The sequence below is a fragment of the Lissotriton helveticus genome, chromosome 9, assembly GCF_964261635.1.
Source record: "Lissotriton helveticus chromosome 9, aLisHel1.1, whole genome shotgun sequence".
NCBI lineage: Eukaryota > Metazoa > Chordata > Amphibia > Caudata > Salamandridae > Lissotriton > Lissotriton helveticus.
This window is the reverse complement of record NC_136070.1, coordinates 947,440,117-947,461,708: the sequence shown is the minus strand read 5'-3', so window position 1 is coordinate 947,461,708 and position 21,592 is coordinate 947,440,117. Positions and strand designations below refer to the sequence as shown.

Sequence of the window (21,592 nt, the reverse complement as noted above, 5' to 3'; positions counted from 1 at the left end):
GGAGTCACGCCTGGCTGACAAGATGACATCCACAACGTCAGGCGGGAGGGAAAAGGAATTCAGGTTGCCCCGTTCAATCTCCAGGCATGAAGGTGCAATGTCTGGAGGTGGGGGTGTAGAACCTGCCCCTCCATCTGAGAGAGGAGGTCTGCCCTGAGAGGGAGACGGAGCGGCGGGTGAGAGGAGAGGTGGAGAAGATCTGTATACCGCACCCTTCTTGGCCAATCCGGGGCGACCAATATGACTTGGGCCCGGTCTTGGCGAATCTTCCTCAGAACCCGAGGAATCAAAGGTATGGGAGGAAACGCGTAAAGGAGTTGACTTCCCCAACTCAACTGGAACGCGTCCCCCAAGGCTCCTTGCATCGGATACTGGAGACTGCAGAACGACAGGCAGTGAGCATTCTCGCGAGTGGCGAACAGGTCCACCCGAGGAGTCCCCCACGTCCGAAAGACGTGACGAACCACCTCCGGGTGAAGCCTCCACTCGTGGTCGGCAGAGAACTGCCGACAGACTGTCTGCACAAACGTTCAGAACTCCGGCCAGATGATTTGCCATCAGACAAATCTGAAGGTCCTGAACCCAGGACCAGAGACGCAGAGCCTCTCTGCAGAGACACTGCGACCCCACTCCTCCCTGTGTGTTGATGTACCACATCGCGGTCGCGTTGTCCGTCAGGACCTGGACCGAACGACCGCGAAGGGAGGGGAGGAAGGCCTTGAGCGCCAAACGTATCGCCCGCAATTCTAGAAGGTTGATGTGAAGCAACCTTTCCTCTGGAGACCAAAGACCCTTGACCTCCAGATCCCCCAGATGAGCACCCCACCCGAGAGTGGATGCATCCGTTATCACTGTGGCAACCGGTGGAGGCAGTTGGAAAGGCTTTCCTTGAGATAGGTTGCCTTCCACGCCCCACCAAGACAGATCCGCCGCAGCTTCTCTGGAGATCCTCACGGACTCCCTGAGATCCCCGTTGTGCTGATACCACTGCCTGCGGAGTGCCCTCATGTGCCAGCGTGCATGGTTGGCCAACAGAATGCAAGAAGCCATCAGACCGAGCAGGCGAAGGACCTTCAAGACTGGAACGACCGCTCCATTGTAGAGCAAAGGAATCATTTCCTGTATGTCGCAAATCCTTTGAGGAGGAGGGAATGCACGACATACAGTTGTGTCCAGTACAGCACCTATGAACAGATTGCGCTGGGAGGGCACCAGGTGAGACTTGGGTACATTTATCGAAAAACCCAACCTGTACAACAACTGGGTTGTCTCTCGCAGATGATGGAGCACTCTCTCTGACGACTCTGCTTTGATCAGCCAGTCGTCCAAATAAGGGAATACAGGAATCCCTGACCTTCTGAGATGCGCCGCCACCACTGCCATCACCTTGGTGAAGACTCGAGGCGCAGTAGTAAGTCCAAACGGAAGGACAGCAAACTGATAGTGCTGCGATCCCACCGTAAAACGGAGATACTTCCTGTGTGACTTCAGGATCGGGATGTGAAAGTACGCATCCTGCAAGTCGAGTGACACCATCCAGTCTTCTTCCAGCAGAGCCTGAAGAACCTGAGCAAGGGTGAGCATCTTGAATTTCTCTTGTTTCAGATAAAAATTCAAGATCCTGAGATCCAGAATTGGACGAAGCCTGCCATTCTTTTTGGGAATCAGGAAATACCGGGAGTAGCATCCCTGACCCCTTTCCTGCTCTGGGACCACCTCTATCGCACCTTTTCTTAACAGAGTTTGAACTTCCTCCTGTAGGAGTGATAGATGTTCCTCTGAGCAATATCCCTGGCAAGGAGGGTATTCAATTCAATTCAAAACCACTTTATTCGATTTAGTTAAAAATCATAAAAGCATTCTACAATCACATCACAAAAAGGGCAATACAAATTCATGAACAAATACAAAAATCATCAATCAATAGTATTTGCATATACATAAAAAGACATGATATGAGGAAACGTCAATAATAATTAATTTATATACATTATAAAAATACATCATAAAAAGAGTAATACTCGATAAAATAGACATTTAAATGTAAACAACATCCATTTCAGTCTTTTTCACAAAACACTAATATTTACATTTTTAAGTCTTTTCCTCCTGATCCTAACCGCAGCAACAAGGTAATTGGCCACGCTAAACATGGCCAACGCAGAGTCCAATAATTGGAGATACAGGAGAGCAGGTTTTGCCTGGTAAAAAGCTTCATCCTTCAATAATGGAACCAGGTATTTCTGTCTGGGCTCAGTGAAAAAATTACAAAACAGCATGAAGTGCATATTATTTTGTGTAGAAAAACTATCACAATTACAGACAGGGGCATCCTCCTCCTTAAACCAACCTTGACTATCACACAAAACTGTGTAAATCTGGTTAAACCGGAGTTTAACCAGAAGCCACCTATGAAAGGGGATAGTGACGATAGTAAGGTACGGTTGTATAGTAAGGCGGGTAATGGTAAGGTAGTGGGCTCTGACCGTGGGCTTGAGTAGTTGGCGTTCCTCCCTCTCCACATTTTTCAAGTTTATAAAGTTGGCCTTCACCCAATCTAGATCAGATTTCTTTAGACCCTGAGGGGCCAGAAAAATATCAGGACGTCCCAGGTCCAGAGAGCACTTTTGTATATATGAAAGCCAAATAATGTTTTTATAATTATCTAGTTTTAAACAGTCCGCCAGTATTTTATGATTTAGACCCAGGTTTTCATTGGTCCAAAGCCTTATCCATAACAAGATAGGGGCCATAAAAAGGGTGTCAGATATATACCCAAGCCCCACTTCCTGGTGAACTGAGAACGTGGCTGTAGAATGGGGAAGCCCTAAGGTGGAACGCAGGAACTTATTTTCTTCCCTTTGAACTGGTTCACTATTTACATAGCCCCACAAACCCGAGCCGTACCTGGCTATTGCCACTGATTTTGCCCTGTATAGGTTAAGTAAGGCACCTGTTGGCTTCCCGCCCAGTCTCCTGGCAAAACTTAGAATAGCAGTGGCCGAGCTTCTGACCGCTTTAGTTTTAGCTACAATTTGCGGAGCCCAGCTCCCCTTGGTGTCAAAGATTACACCCAGGTAGGTGAAAATTTTTAACATTAGTGAGCACGTCACCATTGCAGTAAAACTGTTTGGAGTTGTTTTTACCCGCCCCAAAAGCCATGACGTGTGATTTGGAGTTGTTTATCACTAAGTCTAATGATAACATAAAATCATTAAAAGCATTTAAAAGTTTTTGCAAACCTATGGGGGTCCGAGCTATTAAAGCTGCGTCGTCCGCGTACAGGAGAACCGGAATACGAGTTTCCCCTGCACGCGGAGTATCCAAGGTAGCATTTAAAAGAGTTTCCTCAAGTGAATTTATATACAAAGTGAACAGCATGGGAGCAAGAATGCAGCCCTGCCGCACGCCCCTACTGGATTTGAACCAAGCGGTACGATTGCCTTCTTGGTCCATTCTAATTGAAGCTTTTAAATCTTTATGTAGTTCTGCCAAAAAATATACAAGGGGAGGATCAAGACCCAACTTTAACAACATGGTCCACAGCCGAGCTCTATTCACCAAATCAAAAGCTGTGGACAGGTCCATAAAAGCAACAAAAATTGACCCTTTTTTAACAGTTGTATATTTCGAAATTAATAGATGAAGATTTAAGCATTGGTCCTCAGTCCCTCTCCCGGCACGGAACCCATATTGGGCATCTACTAGAATATTATTATCTATGGACCAGGTGTTAATTCTAGCAAGCAGGACTTTGCCCAAAATCTTCATTGAGGAATCCAATAACGAAATTGGTCGAAAACACTTGGGGTCGCTTCTTAGACCCTTTTTAAAAATAGGCACTATAATAGCACATGACCATGTTTTTGGCAAACCCCCCTCATACACACAGTTAAAAACATTAGCTAAAATCTCAGCCCACATCCCAGAGTTAAGTTTGTATAGGTCCAAAGGCACCCCATCCGGGCCCGGGGCTTTATTCGCAGCTGAGCCTAAAATTGACAGCTCTACTTCTGATTTAGTAAAATCTAATTTAGTGGGAGACGATGGGGAGTAAGGTATTTTAAACGCCTCGGCAATTTCATTAGAGCCATATATATTAGAAAAATGGTTAATCCAGTCAGCTTCAGAGATGTTAATTTCAAGATCCATATTGTTAGTGTGGGAGAGCAAAGGATTATTAATTATAGCCCAAAATTTGGAGCTATGTTTAAGGGTCATGGGGTCCATCAAAGAGTCCCATGCTTCATCTTTGATGGCTTTTTTCCGAAGTTTGACTGTCAAAGCATATTGTCTTCTTAGATATGCCACCAAAGTCCTATCTCTAGGGGATTGTTTAAGACCCTTCAGCAAAGCTGAGTGTGCCTGTGAGCAAGAGTGGTCAAACCATCTACACACTGGTGCAGAACCCCTCCCTGGTTTAACTCTAAACTCTTTTTCTACTCTAGCACAAATAGCTTCAAAGGCACTCACGACTTCCCCTCCCCTCATCTCTCTATTCCTGCATTTCCCAATTTCGACTCCCATTTCTTGCACAATAAGACCATGAAAATCCTCTGGACAGACTTTACACCATTTAAGGCGTCTACCCTGATCTTTGCTCCTCACGTCCCTTATAGAGGTAGCCCTTAATACTCCTTTATGCAAACCAGAAAGAGCATCCAAAACCAATAACACAGGGTTGTGGTCACTAAACCCACTTACAATTGCGTTATAAAACAATACATAACGAAGGAGCCCTGAAGACATAAAAAAGTAGTCGATAATCGATTCACTGCCCCTTGCGTTGTACGTGACCACTCGATTTATTATGTCTGAGAACCCTGGTTCATATAGGTCATTTGATGAGAACAAGTTTTCCATTGCCGCACCCTTAGGGCTATGTTCAAAGTGTGGCGGTGAAGTATAATCAGGACCGTTATCATCAATAATCTGGCATTGGGACTCACACAAATGAACATTAAAATCACCCATCATTATACACTGAACAAAAGTGGTTTGTTTTGACATATATTTAGTTAAAAAGTCCGATAAACCATCTAAAACAAAATTTGGGGGCCCCCCCTGCATAGAATTATAACAGTTTATTAATACAATCTTATTCTTATCAGCCAAACAAATTTCCACCAGCTGAAAGTAATGAGAAGAACTAGGGATTTCTCTAACATTATCTGCAATTTTAACTGAAACAAGGAATAGCAAACCCCCTCTGTCCCTACCCGATGTGGAGCTCTGGGCATCAACAAAAAAAGAAATGTATCCTTCTATCCAGAAGCCTTTATCTTTCGTCCAAGTTTCTTGGAAGGCAACTATATCATGGTTCTTCACTGATTGTAACCAGATTATATCATCTTGTTTTGCCCGTAGGCCCGCAATGTTCCATGATAATAACCGTATGTGCCCTCCACCCAACTGTAATGGGTCGTTTATAACAGTTTCAACTCTGGCATCAAGAAGGGTCACATCAGTATTGCCTGGGAGTTGGCGAGTCAGGTTTTCCTGTTCAGGTGCAGGTTCTAGTCATTCAATGTCTATTCTATCAGCTAATGCCGAAAACATGTTTGACAAAGGTAGATCATTAGAGGGTGTATTCCTTACATCATTTACTACACCATTACCTTTGATTGACTTAGTCATCCAGACATTAGTAGGCATAGGTGAAATAAGATTATCCTTTGCCAAAGTATTGTCAGTAAACTGTAACTTATTGTTCTCATTAACAACTGGCCTGTAAATTCTGGGATAAAAAAAGCCAAGAGGCATCGCCCGGACCCCTTTACTTACATGATCCAGAGGGGAGTCATCCCAGAAAAGTCGACTAGCGACATTCTTGGATTTGAAATTTACAATGACACAGTCTCCAGATACCTCTTTCTTGCTTCTACCCACCCAATTTACCCGTCTACTTGTTACAATATTGTCTGCGATGTTACTTTCTCCCGTGCAATTGGCATTACACCATTTTTTGACGTGCCTAAGCAGGGTCTCATGTTGTTCTACCACCCCGTCTTCAAGTTTAGGCACATTAACCAAAATTGCGACAAAGGGTGTAGCATCCGGAGGTACATTTATTGGAGGTACCCTTTTTTCCACAGCCCCCCACTGGCCTCTAGGCCCTGTGGAGCGACTTACAATGTGGCCGGCCTCTGTCGTGGGGATATATATTCCATTATCTACCTTCCCTTTTTGTGGCACAGGTTTAACAATAGGTAAAAGAGGGATATTAACTAGCCTAGTTATGGGTGGGTCACAAACTTTAGGGGCAGAGACCTGCACAACTGGAGAACATGGAGCCGAAGGCATAGGAAAGGCAGGTGCCCGGGTATTAAGAACATCATTGATACGATCACATTTTGCCATAAGGTTTTTAACACAATCCTTCAAAGTTTCAGTAATGTCCGAGGCAATCTGAATTAAAGCAGTCTCAAGTCTATCTGTGAACAGTTTTTCCAATAAGGCCATAATGCCTTCCTCCGTCAGAAGGGTTGACTGAACAGAGCCACTCATATTTAACGCAGAGCATCCAACATCCCCGGGGTTCATAGGGAAGTTAGGTATCACAGTTTCAGGTAAAGCCGGGCATGGAAGAACTGTGGCAGGTAGTGGCAAAGTAGGTCTACACGCCTCAATGATGACCCGAGGCTCCAATGGTATACAGTTTATAGCAGAGGAGTTGGAAGTATCAACAAACCATGGGGTAGGAGCAAGGCCCAGTTCACGCTCGGACTCAGCAATCTGCGATGATAATTCCCCCACCTTTGTAGTTAAGTATGTGAGTATACTTGTAGTATACTTTGGCACCTTCGCTTTGGCTTCATCAGCCGCTGGTGTAACCAATTTGCGCTTACCCATAATGGAAGATGTTACGGACGTAGCCCGTCCCGTCCCTGGTCGTCCTTGGACGGCCTTAGACGGCCCGCCCTCTGCCCGGGCTCCGCCCGGCGCCGCCCGCGACGCGGAGGGAGCTGCCGCGTTTAGTAGCGCCTCCTGGCGCTTGTGCAGGAAGTGGGCGGAGGATGTTGCAGGGCTCGCTGGGAGTTGTGGTCCGCTCCGCGGCCGTGCGATGGCGCTGCACGGCGGCGGGGGCGACCACAACGTCAGGGACCCAGCAGCGCTGTGTGGCAAAGGCAGTGCGAGCAGCGTCTGGCAAGGAGGGTAATTGGGAGGGAATTCCCGAAAGGGAAGGGCATACCCATTCTCTACGAGATTGAGAACCCAAAGATCTGATGTAACCGATTCCCAATCTCGTAGAAAGTGGGTAAGCCGAACCCCCACCGGACCCACATGATCCTGAATGGCGGATTAAGGGCTGCTTTTCTGTGGCTGGGGGGTTGGAGGACGTGGAGGAGGAAGAGGCTTGACGCCCTCGAGGACATGACCTTTGCTTACCCCTGTATGATCTATACAAGGTATTTTGCTGCTGCTGTTGTTGCTGCTGCTGACCTTGCCCATAGGTACGAAAAGAAGAGCATCCAAAACCTCTGAATTTTCTGGTTGTTGAACCTCTAACTTGAATACCAAGAGATCTAGCAGTCGCCCTGCTATCCTTAAATCTTTCTACGGCTGTATCTGCCTTCTTGCCAAAGAGTGCTTCACCATCAAAAGGCAGATCTAATAAATCAGACTGCACATCAGCAGAAAAATCTGAAGATTTTAGCCAAGCTGAACGTCTTGTGGCGACAGCAGTGCCCATGATCCTTGCAACAGAATCAGCAGTATCCAGACCGCTCTGGATAACTTGACGAGCTGCCGCCTGAGTATCCGATAAAACTTCTTCAAAGTCACCTCTGCAGTCTTATGGAACTTTTGGGATCAATGAACGCATAGAGTCCATAAGTGCGTTTACATATCTTCCCATAAGGCAAGTGGCATTCGTTGATTTTAATGCCATACTCGCGGAGGAGAAAGTTTTCTTGGCCACTTGATCCTGTTTTTTAGCTTCTTTGTCACCAGGCACTTGTGGAAAAGCACCAACAGACATGCAAGCTTGAATCACCAGACTTTCAGGAGAAGGGTGAGATGACAAAAAGGCAGGGTCCTCAGGAGCCACTCTATATCTTCTAGCCACACCTTTTGAGACAGCAGGAGCAGAAAGAGGCTTTTTCCACACTTCCATAATGGGTTCAGTCAAAGCCTCATTAAATGGGAGTAATGGTTCCACAGCTGAACTCGGTGAATGGAGAACCTCAGTACGCAGATTCGATTTAAATTCAACAGTAGGCAATGTTAAACCTAAAAGTCCTGCTGCCTTTTTCATTACCACATGATATGGTTGAACATCCTTAGAGGGTGCATCAGGACCTAATGGTAATACCCACTCTGGGGAAAATTCAAGACCACTAGCATCAGCTAGCTCCTCGAAATAATTTTCATCCAGCTCACCTTCTTCCAAGTCAGAATGAGACTCATAATACCTCCGTTCTTCCAGGAGACGTTGAGCTTCTCTCCTAGATCTCTGCTTCACACGGATTGCAGCCGGATCCACTGTCGACTCCGACGGCGCCGGAGCCGACGTCGGTACCGAATCCGTAGGTTTAGAAGGATGGTCCAGAGATGTGCTTGGAGCAGGCGACGCCGGTGCCGGAGTCGTCGACTTCGGTCGAGCCGGCGTCGATAACGGCGTCGACCTCGGTGGAGCTGGGTACTGCCACAGTGGAGTCGGGGCCGGCATATACGGCATGAAAGGTGACGGGGCATAAGAGTGAGGTACACCCAAATTAAATGCCATTGGACCCATGGGACCCGAAGGCGCTCCAGAGGGGTACCATGACCTCGAGAAAACATCATACATAGCGTTGAGAAACGCTGAAGGATCCTAACCTGGAGTTGGAAAAGGTGGATGATCACCTTCAGGTCGATCTCGAGGCAGATTCAAATCTGTTTCAACGACAGGAGTCGATTCCTCTTCTTCAACAGGAACCTCACCGACCTCTTCTTGAATTGGAGACGGTGCCGGGGTCGGGTCGGAAACCGGAGTCGGAGAATGAATTTGCGACTCCGAAGGCGAGGCCTCGCCTTCTTGATCTGAAATCTCTTGTGGAGGAATCACTTTCGATTTAATCTTCTTGGGTGATCTCGACCTAGAGTCTGACTTCTCACCCGAATGACGTCGAGATTTGTCTCCATTTCTTATGCTTCTTATGTGACCTCGAAGCGTGATCAGATGAGGACTTCGAAGCCGACGCCTCCCGAGATCTTGATCTCGACTTCTTCGAGCGGGATTTCGAAGACTTTCTTCCTTTATCAGCCTTCAGTTTCGCCACAAGAAGCTTGGTCTCCCTTTCTCGCAGGGCCTTCGGATTCATTTTTTGACACGACGAACATCCATCCACGTCGTGGTCGGAGCTTAAACACCAAATACAGTCCTGGTGTGGGTCCGTAACGGACATCATCTTTCCGCATTCTCTGCAGGGTTTAAATCCGGTCTTCTTTGTCGACATAATAAAGAGACAAAGATGCAAGAGAACAGAGAAACGAAGAAAAACAGTAACAGAGTTACCAAAAGCTACTGAGTATCCCGAAACCGTTAGCGTCGACGACGCGGAAAAAAGGGAACTGATGTCATCACGCCGGCGTGGGCCTATTGTAGGCGTCGGTGACGTCAGCGGAGTCGCGAGCGATGCCGTGCCTCTATGACGTCCAAGTCCACGTCGGCGCGAAGCAGCAAAAAAGAATTTCCGAATGTTGCCGACGCAAGGGGATATTCACAAGGTGAGGAATCCACACGGCAGATGTATCTATCAGAAAAAGGGAATACAAAATTCAAAACCCACTAAAAAAAAAACTGATTAGGATGAAGCAAGTAATGCAAACTTTTTAAAAACGCACCACTAGCTATAATATAATTAGGGACGGTTGGGCATGAAGTTACAAAAAAAGCAGGCAGCACTGGCAGACAGCACTAAAATACATTTACAAATAGGCCAAATTGAACAAAGGGCAAAACAAACTGCAAGACGTCAGACAGAAGAGATTTAAAAAAGATCAATGCTTTCCGACGAACACCACTGCACAAACTTGTTCCAGAGATGTGTGTAGAGTGATTTGGCAGCAGGCTTTCTGGCTGCCAAGAGAACATATATGACATCCTTAGGAGGGCAAAAGGATTTTAAATGCCACCATACAAATGCCATGCATACAGCGAAAGAATCTGGAGATTGGGATGGAGGACCTGACCATCCAGCTCCAAAAGCAACAACACAAAGTACAAGAGAGGAAGAGGCAGACAAATACTGAGTGGCAACAAATTCTGCACACCCATTATGGGCAATCAAGACTAGCTGTGCTCCTTCCTCAAGGGGTTACTGCAGAATTTTCAACTGAAGCAGAATTAGAGGCCCATTGACCAGCTCATTAAACTCAATCATTCTCCAGGGATCCATTCAGATTCTTGGGTTATGAAAAAAATTAAGACCCTTCCTGTTCTGGGTCATTGAAATTATCCTAATCTGGAGAACATCACCGCGGTCACTTCTAGGGACAGCTCCCACTCATTATCTTCTAGTGAGATGAGTTAGGGCAACTACTCTCACACTGTGGAAGTATGTCCGGTGAACCACTACCAAGAACATATCCTGCCGCAGCATCAAACTACCCATGTAAACTGCCTGCCTACTTAGGGTCCATGACCCCACACCGCGCAGTCTATTGATATAATGGTTGGTATTGGCATTGTCTAACAGATTTGAAAGCTGCTCCTCAAGACAGAACGAAGAAAAGCTTTTACTGCAAGATGGACCGCTAGCAGCCGAAGCACATTTATGTGAAAGCACTGTTTTGACATGGACCAAAGTCTCCACACTGACATGTCACCCAAAGGAGCACCCCCAACTGCAGCTATGAAGCATCCATAACCACATTAGGTTGAAGCTGCACTGCCTGGAAGAACTGCACCTAAGCAGAGTGGCTTTCTGATGGTGAAGCCGTTGCCATCTAAGGCACTACTATAGGGCCCTCAACTCCCATCTGGCTTGTTGCACCAACAGGATACAAGAGGTAATGAAGCTAAGTGGGCTTCATTGAAGGTTCGGGATCAGAGCTTCGGTCTCAAACTTCGAAAAAAGTGCTCAAACATCTGCGTCCTTCCGAGGTGGAGGAGGAGAAGGAGGAAAGTCTTTCAAGTGGGTGGTGTCAAGCATCACCCCCATCATTGGTCAGCCTCTGTGTCTGACATAGGAGGGAGGTTGGAAGTTGACAGTAAAGCCCAGGATGAGGAAGACAGTCATTGTCTATTGTAGATATTCCTAAGTAGAATGAAGCATTCTGCTTTCACATGTCAGTCGTGCAAGTACTCCCAAATTCATAGGGCCTGATTCACAGAACTAACTTAAGACAAAATCCTAAACTTACTACCATTTTCGTATTCACAGAAGACACTTACTCATTTCGGTATTCATAGAAGTTAGGAGTCCTAACTTTAGGATTCCTAAATGCCTTCGGTGAATACCGAAAGTCTTAAAATTAGGATTTTTCTCAATTTAGTAGTAGTAAAGTTAGGACTCCTAACTTTAGGACTCCTAAATGCCTTCTGTGAATACCGAAAGTCTAAAACTTTGGATTTTTCTCAGTTTAGTAGTAGAAAAGTTGAGAAAAATCCTAATTTTAAGACTTTCGGTATTCACAGAAGGCATTTAGGAGTACTAAAGTTAGGAGTCCTAACTTTACTACTACTAAATTGTGAAAAATCCTAATTTTAAGACTTTCGGTATTCACAGAAGGCATTTAGGAGTCCTAAAGTTAGGACTCCTAACTTCTGTGAATACCGAAATGAGTAAGTGCCTTCTGTGAATACCAAAATGAGTAAGTGCCTTCTGTGAATACCAAAATGATAGTAAGTTTTGGATTTTGTCCTAAGTTAGTTCTGTGAATCAGGCCCACTGTGATGGTGCAATAACTTCAAGCACTTTTGTAAAGAGGTACATGCTTTTGTCAGTCTGAACAGGATAACCACATACTAATAGTGCTGGGATCCTACAGTGAACTGAGTAGCACATGTAGCAGTGGAGACCTGGAATAAGAAAGTAGGTATACTGAATGTCAAAGTATGGCAAGCAATCTGCCGTATTCAAGCTCAAAAAGACTACGTTAAGGGACCAGATCTTAAATGTTTCACGCCTAATTAAGATATTCAAAAGGCTGAGGACTAGGATGGGATCTTAATTCTCTCGACGAAGCAAGAAGTTAAGGGAATTGTATTCCACACTGTTCTCTTTTAGAAGGACATCCTCTGTTGCTCTTCCAAGGCCTCCTTTTTTAGTAAGACAGGGACTTTGCCTTGGAATCAGGGCATGTGCCGGACACCGTTCCATGGAGGATGGTCTGGAGAAGAGAATAATAAAGGAAATGATGTAGCCCCAGCAGATCAGGAGGATAACTCTGCAATCAGTCAGGCATGCCTCCCAACTGGTAACAATAGGAGAAATACCTTACCAAAAGATGGGGTCCTGAGAAGTTGGAGTCAGATAGGGTTGGAAGGAGCAGATCTTGCAGTCAGCTATAGAAATTGGATCTGCTTCTGCTGTCCCTTAGATCCACTCCTGCTCTTAAAGGAGTGAAATAATTGCAAGGAGGTTTGGACTAGTTTATATGGATGCTTCTGTCAAGACTGTACAACTCTAGATTAGCTACAGAATTTTCAATGTTGTTAGCAGAACTACCATACGGTTGACGATAGGCCTCGGCACAAGCCATAGCCCTATTGTTCTTCAGTGTTCCAGGGAGAAAGTCAGCGTTCCATCCGAATTGCAGTTTATCATCAAATGGATTGTCAGTGAACCCAGCCTAGACATCTTACGAGAAGGAAGCAGAATAAATCTGAGCACGCTAAGAAACAGCAATGGTGCCCAGAGTCAAAGGCAACACTTCAAGAGTGATTTTGATGCATCCAGTCCATCACTCACCAAGCTGATAATCATAAGCTTTGGAAACGCAAATAAGGTTGGACATATTGGCCTAGAAGCAGGTGGTATCAGATAATATCTTCACCTTTTAACTACTTGACCAGCGCCAAGGTTGGCTTTGTTGGTTAGTGTGAAAGAATAATTGGGTCAAACTTAGTCTCAGACGCCTGAGTCTGCTGAGAGACAACATCAGGAGGCATCGGGGTCAAAGCTGTACCAGTCTCCAAGCTTGCAGGAACATGCTGTCCTTAATAAGTGGCCCAAAGGGTGACAGAGCTATCCAGATTAGATCCAGCATACCAAGCTGGACAACCTCAACTTTTGTGGGGTTGGCTGATGGACCCGAAAACTCCAGTCTTGTGTTTAGAGCAGAGTTCTTGCCAGATGATGAGGAAGAGCCATGAAACGATGTTGAGACTCAGTAGCAGGGCAGATTCCCCAGTTTGTTTGGAGAAGACCTTTTGAGAGAACATTTCCTGGACAATTACATAACTTTAGGAGAACTCGGCATCTCTTTGCAAGCCTTAGTCATAAATTACTTGGCCTCTTGCTCCCAAAATGACCCTCAGGGTGATGGAAGAACAGGCATCAAGACGAAGCATTACGTTCCAAACAAAAATAACACATTCAAATGTCATGGGGATCTAAAAGGCACATTTTCTATCAGCATCTTACATAAGTTTTGAAGACATGACCTTCTGGGGAGACATTTGAACTGGTAGCTATCGAAGAGCAGAGGAAACACCAACAGTGCTCCAGACTGCATTGATGAGGCGCAGAAAAAACAGAAACCAGACTCCAGTGTGACAGCTAGTGCACAACATACTCCAGTGAATGCACCCTCAGATGCAGGTGGACCCACTGGAGTCAGTTCTTGGGAAAAGGTATAAGGACTATATTAAAGCCTGGAATGCAGTATACATATGGTGATGAATCTTTGGGAAGATGAATCAATCACAAAATAGTTCCCCCTGCACAATAATGCAAAGTTTAAAGTCAGAAGTGGAAGGATACAACTCATCCCATCAAAAAACGGAGAGAACAAAATGCTCCTTGGACAGGATAAACAGGAATAGGGAGGAAAGCCACTGGCTCAGAACCAAGGAACAGAGATAGCCAAAGTCAATCATTGTGAGCAGAGGGCATACACAATGCCACAATGCTGAAAACATTTGTATTGGCCAGAATACGTTTGACAACAGGCAACTAGAGCAGTCTGTATATAAGCCCTAAAAAGTATTTCCAACACAGTGAAAAGCCTGGAATAGATATTGTGAATTTTCAATGTTAATGGTAGTGCGTCATTTCTGCAGTATCGGATATAACTTACCTGTCCCTGATAAAGACCAGCGTCTTGCACAGTGCTGTCTGGTTTACTCAGCTGTTCAAAGGTGTTGCTCATGTATTTGTTCCATAGTCTGGTTTCCTTCTCCTTGGGAATATTAAAAAGATTTCGCATCGCTTTTTCAATAGTTTCTATTTTGAAAAAATGTAAAGCATCTCATTAGTATCAAGTTACAAACCCATCAATGACAACAGTAGTTCCTTTTCAGCAATTATAGGTATTATGTCGATGAGCCTTTCATCAATGCACCACCCCATTATATCGTCCTAAACCATTGTCTCTAGAATTATTCATAGTGCTCAGCTAAGCAATTAAGCATCAATACAAAAGGGGGAACCTTGATAGGACGATACTTAATGGGGTCCACTGTACATGTCCCGACAGTAATCTACAATTAGAAGTACAGAGTTCCCCAGAGTTTGTTGTGATAGTGTGTGACCAAGAGGAAAGTGAACCAGCAGGGAACTAAGGGGTTCCCTTGGTGGGACTAAAGAACCTCACACATCCAGCAGGCTAAGTGACATACTTCATCACTCAGCGGCTAGGTGTCGGGCTTCATCATCGGCTCTTTGCTCCTACGTCAGACCGGCGCTGCAATGACTGACGGAGTACCCGAGGGTACTACTTTTGGTGGAGATCTTTTGTCCCGGCCGAAAAAATGTGCGGAAGTGTGCAATTAAGCATTCCTGATAATGTAATGTAAGGCAAATTTGTATAGCGCAGCTGCCACCCCAAGGGTATCCTGGCGCTTAGATTACCAATCAGCCACTGTGTGTATCTAACCAGAATTAAGCATGGATCTAATCTCTGGGAAACAATCTGGTTTTCAGCTCCTTCCTGAAACGTGACAAGGTGTTCAGTTGTCTAAGCTCCGGAGGCAGAGCGTTCCAAAGTCTTGATGCTGTAGAGCTAAAAGATCTGCCACCCATTCAAGCTTTATTGACAAAAGGAACACAAACCAGATTAGCTGAGGAAGAACGCAGGCATCTAACAGGAGAATACCATACGAATTTCCTCTGCAGCAACTTTGGCTCTATTTTATGTACTGCCCTAAACACAATGCAAAGTGCCTTAGATTGGACTCTGCATGATGGGCAGCCAATGTAAATCCTTTAGGGCAAGTGATGCAGCGGCTCTGCGTGGCCGATTTAACGCCAGCGAAGCCGCCATAATCTGTACTCTTTGTAATTTTTATCAGAGAGGCTGGGGCACCCAGAAGAAGTGCATTGCAATAGTCCATTCTGCTTAGAACAATACTCCACACCACTTGAGGTCTAGCTGAAACAGGTAAAAACAGGAGTATCTTCCGAAGAGCTCGAAGCAGAGATAGACAAGTGTTCACAGTTTTATTTACTTGAGAATCCAGTTGTAAATTACTGTTTACCATCACTCCTAAATTGCGCACTGTCTTAGCGGGCAGTGGAGCATTGTTAGCAGAGCCTGGCCAAAAGTCTACTGGGAGAGGTTGCAGGATTTTACCTGCAGTACAGCAGAGAACGTCAGTCTTGTCCCAGTTAAATTGTAACGAGTTCTCTCTCAGCCATTCCGCTGTTTTATGCGTACAGCTATGGAATTTTTCCAGACGCACTGCTCTGTTGCCCTCAACGGAGAAGACTAGCTGAGTGTCGTCCGCATAATTTATTACATCAATGCCAAAGGATTTTATCAGAACAATAAGTAGGCGAAGATAAAGATTAAACAGAATTGGGCTTATAGCCGAGCCTTGTGGGACCCCATGTTTAACATCTCTATTCTGAGAGGTAAATGGCGATAAGGTCACTGCCTGCTGCCTATTAGAAAGATAGGACTGCAGCCAGTCCCAAGCCCTGGCCACAACACCTATCTCCTCCAATCTCTTAATCAAATCCGATGATTAACTGTATCGAATGCGGCCGACGTGTCAAGCAGCACTAAAATGGCTATCTGACCACTCTCAGCCCACATTCTCAGGTCATCCAAGACTGCCACCAGGGCAGTCTCAGTGCCATGTGCAGGGCAAAACCCAAATTGGACTTCGTACAACTGACATGCTAGAGGACAGTTCGGTTGTTGGAGGCTGTGTTCATTTTAGCTGTGTGTGCGCCCACGAGTATTTTTAAATAATCTGCTTTAGTGTGCGTGAATTGACCCTGACATTTTTCTCTGTCTTAAAAATTACGTATTTGCACCTCTATTCTTTGCACACTTACCGGTACCCGAAGTCTGTGCCAGTTTCCGCCAGTCCCTCCCCGGTTCACCACAGCCATTAGCGGGCTGTTTGCGTGGAAGGAGTTGTGAGTGGCAGATACTCACTTCCTGTGTGCCGTGCTCCTCTGCCATTTTGGGTGAGGAGACGGTCTAGTTCTGCAAAAATCTAGGCGGTAGCCCCACTGAAAAGGGTCCGGTTGTGCGGAAACGCTGGTGGCGCGCGCGCGCCAAAGGCAAGCCCGTCTGCCCCCGTCCATGCCAGATGCCAGACATGCTGTCCCTTTCACCAGAGGTGGGCTATCCTATGCCCAGAACGATCTTTTAGCAATTAGGAATCTGGTGAACAGCTGGAGACGGTCCTGTGGCGACGCTATTGAGGGCCCTTTTTGTTGCTCGCGGTGTGGCTTCGATGCTACGCCGTCACCACGCAGTCACCCCCTCCTGTCCATGAAGCATATTAGTATTTTTAATCTCAATTGCCACTCCTTAGCAAAACACTACGCAGATGTCCATAATCTATTAGAAGACGCCTCTCCAGACGTCCTCTTCCTTACAGAGACGTGGCTCTCTGATGTCATGATTGTCGAGCCATGCCTGGTGCCCCCAGTAGGATATAGCATTCTCACTCTTAACAGGGAGACTAGAGGCGGGGCATCGTGGTCATTTTCAAATCCTGCTACTCCTGCACTTTAGGAAAAAAAGGTCGTAGCCGGATGCGAATCCGCACACTTTAAGGTTACATTGAGCCCAAATGATAGGATGTCAGGGCTCCTCGTATACAAGCCCCCTGGGCCGTCCAAAGACTTTAAGGCAGCTCTGGCGGAGACGGTCAGCACTCTGGCGGTTAACGCCGCTAACTTCACCGTCACTGGGGATCTGAACCTTCATCTGGATAATCATGAACACACTGATGTGGCTAATTTTGTAGCTGCCGTTGTGGCGTGCCAGCTAGTGCAACAGGTTTCAGGTCCGAGGCACATTGCCGTCCATCTGCTGGACCCAGTCTTCACGAATATACCCTCCCAGTGCACGCACCCATCCCCATAGGATGGTCAGACCACTACTTGGTCCCTATGACTCTCCTGGGTATAACTCCTCCATGGAGTGAGGATTGGACGACCTCCCTCAAAAGCCCATGGCATAAATTGAACTGGGACCAATTTTATGCCGGTCTCTCGATTACTAGCCTGAGTTTGCCGGACGATCCTAATGAGGCATACAGGGTGTTTTCCAACTGAATTAGCCAGCCATTAGACAGCCTAATTCCTGAGAAATGGTCTATGAACCGCAAATCTAAATCTAGACCATGGTATAAAGGCGAGCTGGCCAATATGCACAAGGTCTGTAAGAGACTGGAGCGTATATGGAGAAGGGACTTCAATCCCACCTCGAAGGACATCTATAGGGTGGCGATTAATAGGTACCACAAGGCCATTCAACTGGCAGGAGCAGCATTCTATGCCAATCAAATCCGTGAGAGTGACAATCCAGCAAAGAGCGTATTCTCGATACTCTTTAGCCTGCAGACCCTGCAGCAGGTCGCTGCAGGGCCTACTATTAAGTCCAATGAGCAGTGTGAGCACCTTGCCACCTTCTTTGTTAGGAAGGTGGACAACATTTATAGGTCTTTTCCAACTGCACCTATCACCTCGCAGGAGACATTGTGCTGTCAAAAGGCCAATACCCTAGATGTCTTTCTGACAATCCCTGCAAATCAGCTGCAAGCATTGTACAGTAAAATTAAGTCAGGATCCCCTGCAGACCCTCTCAAACCAGACCAATTTAGGAAGGTGCTCCCTGCGATCATATCTTCTTTGGGTCAAGTGATAAACAGCTCCCTCACCACGGCTACCATGCCTAGGGCATGGAAACAGGCCATGGTGATACCCCTGCTCAAAAAACCCTCTCTGGACCAGGCTAAACCAGAAAACTACCGCCCTATTTCCCTGCTCCCTTGGGTGACAAAGATCGCAGAGGCTTATGTCAACTCCCTCCCGTCGGACTTCCTGACCACGAATAACAGGCTGGACCCCTCCCAGAATGGCTTTCGGGCAGTTCACAGCACGGAGTCTCCTCTTCTGGCTGTGACAGAACATCTTTGGGCAGCACTGGATGCTGGGCGAAGGTCAGCACTAATACTATTGGATCTCAGTGCTGCATTTCACACAGTTTCCCATGCCATTCTTTTGCGACGCCTGGAGGAGGCCGGAATTGCTGGTCCGGCCTTGGAGTGGGTTACCTCGTTCCTCGGTAAGAGGTCATTTGTGGTAACAGTCCCCCCCTTATGCCTCGGGCGCACACCCCAAACAAGGGGTGCCACAGGGTTCCTCCCTCAGCCCCCTGTTATTTAATCTCTACGTCCAACCCTTGGCTTTAGTATCTAAGAGCAGAGGACTGACCATGGTCTCCTACGCTGACCACACACAGTTGGTGGTGGCGCTCTCGAACGACGCTGAGCGGGACGCCCTTAAGTTTCAGGGCGATCTGGTGGCAGTCGCCAAGTGGATGACCACCAACTGTCTCCAGCTGAATGCCAGCAAGTTGGAGGTATTGCTGGTGGAGAAGGACCATGGTCAGTGGGGCGAACGCTGGTGGCCTGCAAGCCTTGGTAGTGCCCACCCCCCCCCTCCTAAGTAGGCTGTGAAAAATGTGGGTGTATGGCTGGACTCGTCCCTTAGCTTCCAAGTTCAAACCAAAAGGGTGGCAGGGACCTGCTTCGGGCTACTGCGGGGGGCTTAGACCCCTATTGGGTTTCTTTGATGCGCCAACTCGTCAGGTCATCATCCAGGCATTAAGAATGTCAAGATTGGACTATGCCTGCTCTCTGTACCTAGGGTCCAATAAGGCTCAAATTATGAGGCTACAAAGGGCACAAAACGAGGCGGCAAGAACCCTACTCGGTTTACGCAGGGCCTGCCCGGTGGCAGACGCTATCCGTCAACTGCACTGTTTGCCTGTGGGCAGGCGAATTGAATTCAAGGTTCTCTGCATCACTTTCAAGGCCCTGAAATTTACCACCCCAGTATCCTGGCCAATCTGCTGTCGCCATATGTCCCCTCATGACATCTCCGCTCCTTAGGGCAACACCTGGTGGTGGTTCCCCAGACACGGAGAGTCCGTGCTAGAGGCCGTTCTTTTCGCAGTAGGACGGCTCTCCTCTTGAACTCCCTATCTGCTCACATCCGCGGCCTTAACTATCTGGAACTCAGGAAGGCCATTAAAACACCTCTTTCCAGCACCATAGACCTTCTTTCTGCTCCATCCAAACGTGTCAGTTGCTCTGCTGTTCGCACCAGGATCCCCTTTTGCTGGGGCAGCTGACGCGCTCTACAAGTTGTGATAACATATCAGCAAAGGTTTTAAAACACTGCAATCCAGAAGCAAACGTTTTGAGCAAGTGTTCGTTGTAATTTTTAAAGTGTACCTCATGACCGTAAGTGAATATTAGTGAAAAAATACCACAATTCTGTTACCAGCTAACAATGTTTTTTTGTCTCTGTAGTTGTGTTGGTCTTTATACCAATAATAAGATACCATCTTTGCCTTTTTTCAATAGTTTTCTATAATGGTACTAAAATAAAATCACTAATTGTGTATCCAATTTTGGGACTTCCTTATAGCATGGTGGACAGTGTTGGACTGCATGGTTAATCATAAATTACAACACTTAAAGAGTACAACCTGCAAATTAGATGGTCAAGCCGAATGACTTAAAGTGTCACCTTTAGAAGATTTAAGGTGTTCTTCCCTGAAGCACCTCATACATTCCATGTGTACACTCATCGCTAAGGTTCTACATTCTAAAGTTTCCGGTTTATTTTAATCCTTTAACTTTATTATTTATCAAATAAATAGGAAAGAAGACGAGTCAAGAGTCTGCCAAGTAAGGACCAGGCCCCTAAACCAACATCTATACCTGTAATCACAACCAACTACAATCTGCCTAGTGTAAAGATTCTTCGACCTCTCAGATAATGCAACCTCTACATCCCCAGCCTCCTCTTTGAGACTCTAAGAAATTGCTACTCATGTCAAACTGCTTCACCAATTGCATTTCTTTAATTTATGTTATGATATATTAAATCATATACACAGGTATTCACCTAACACTTGAAAAGCATTTACTTATTAAGCTTTAATTTACACTTGTAAGACTGCAGCAAATAGTACAAAAAATATATTTTTAACAACTACAGAAGAGGTGGTTTCCATATGTGTACATACTCAAAGGAGAATACCCCTTTCAAAAGTGCTGCACGGTCTTCTGTAATTACACTAGCCCAGCCCTCCATATAGGGGGCCAGGAAATTATAATTTCCAGACTGAGAAGTGTAACAATCAAGAAGTGAGAACTGCAGATTAATTTAGTCTGTAGTTCGTTTTTTTGATCAGGAATGGTAGGAAGATGCAAATCCTTCTATAAAGGCAAATTTGCAGCAGGATGTGTACCTGCTTTACGTGAAATGAAAAGAAAAAATGGCCCATCCCTAACGTTATCTTGAGTGGATTTAGGGGGTCTCCGATGGTTAATACCCCTGTGGACCACACAAAGTGACTTACATTTTATCCTCTACTCCATTAGTAGCCTGTGCAAGGCGGCTAAGGCAGTTTTCACAAAGGTAAGTTTAGGTAGCTTTAGATGGTCCTTTGGGCAGTATTTTGAACCACTGGATTTTCTTAATGACCAATTTGGAAGAACCCATATACAGGGAGTTCCTGTAGTACAGGTAGGAAAGGATAAAAGTATGCTTCTGGATTGCAGTGTTTTAAAACCTCGGCTGATGTTGACGCTTAACTGCGCAGCTATTGAACTGACCTCATCCACCATTTGATGTGTGGCGCTACCAGGATGCACAAGGCCGAAAGGCAAAGAGTCTGTAGAACCATGAGCGGAGTTAGAGGCCAAAAGATCAGAATGTTATTCTGAACATTTAAAATAATCTGAGGTGGCTCAAAAACCTTTACAAAGCTCAAGTACAGTACTGCACCAATGAATGACAAACTCTGAGCTAGATTGAGCTGGAAGATTCATGGACTCTTGACAGTCTGAGGTGAGCAGCCACAAAATAAATCATCACTGAAGACCTGCGAAACAGTTGCATGCCAAAGGGCAGAACAGTCAATTGGCAGTGCAGAGATCCCACTGTGAAGAACAGATAAC

General features: G+C 46.0%; 1 protein-coding gene across 1 annotated transcript in view; it reads right to left on the bottom strand.

Moving 5' to 3' along the window:
• Positions 1 to 21,592, bottom strand: part of USP4 (ubiquitin specific peptidase 4) — a 742,179-nt gene that overhangs the window by 566,868 nt on the left and 153,719 nt on the right. The window contains exon 5 of the mRNA XM_078661202.1: positions 14,230 to 14,375. Coding sequence (XP_078517328.1) covers positions 14,230 to 14,375 — 146 coding nt within the window. The remainder of the gene's footprint in view (positions 1 to 14,229; positions 14,376 to 21,592) is intronic.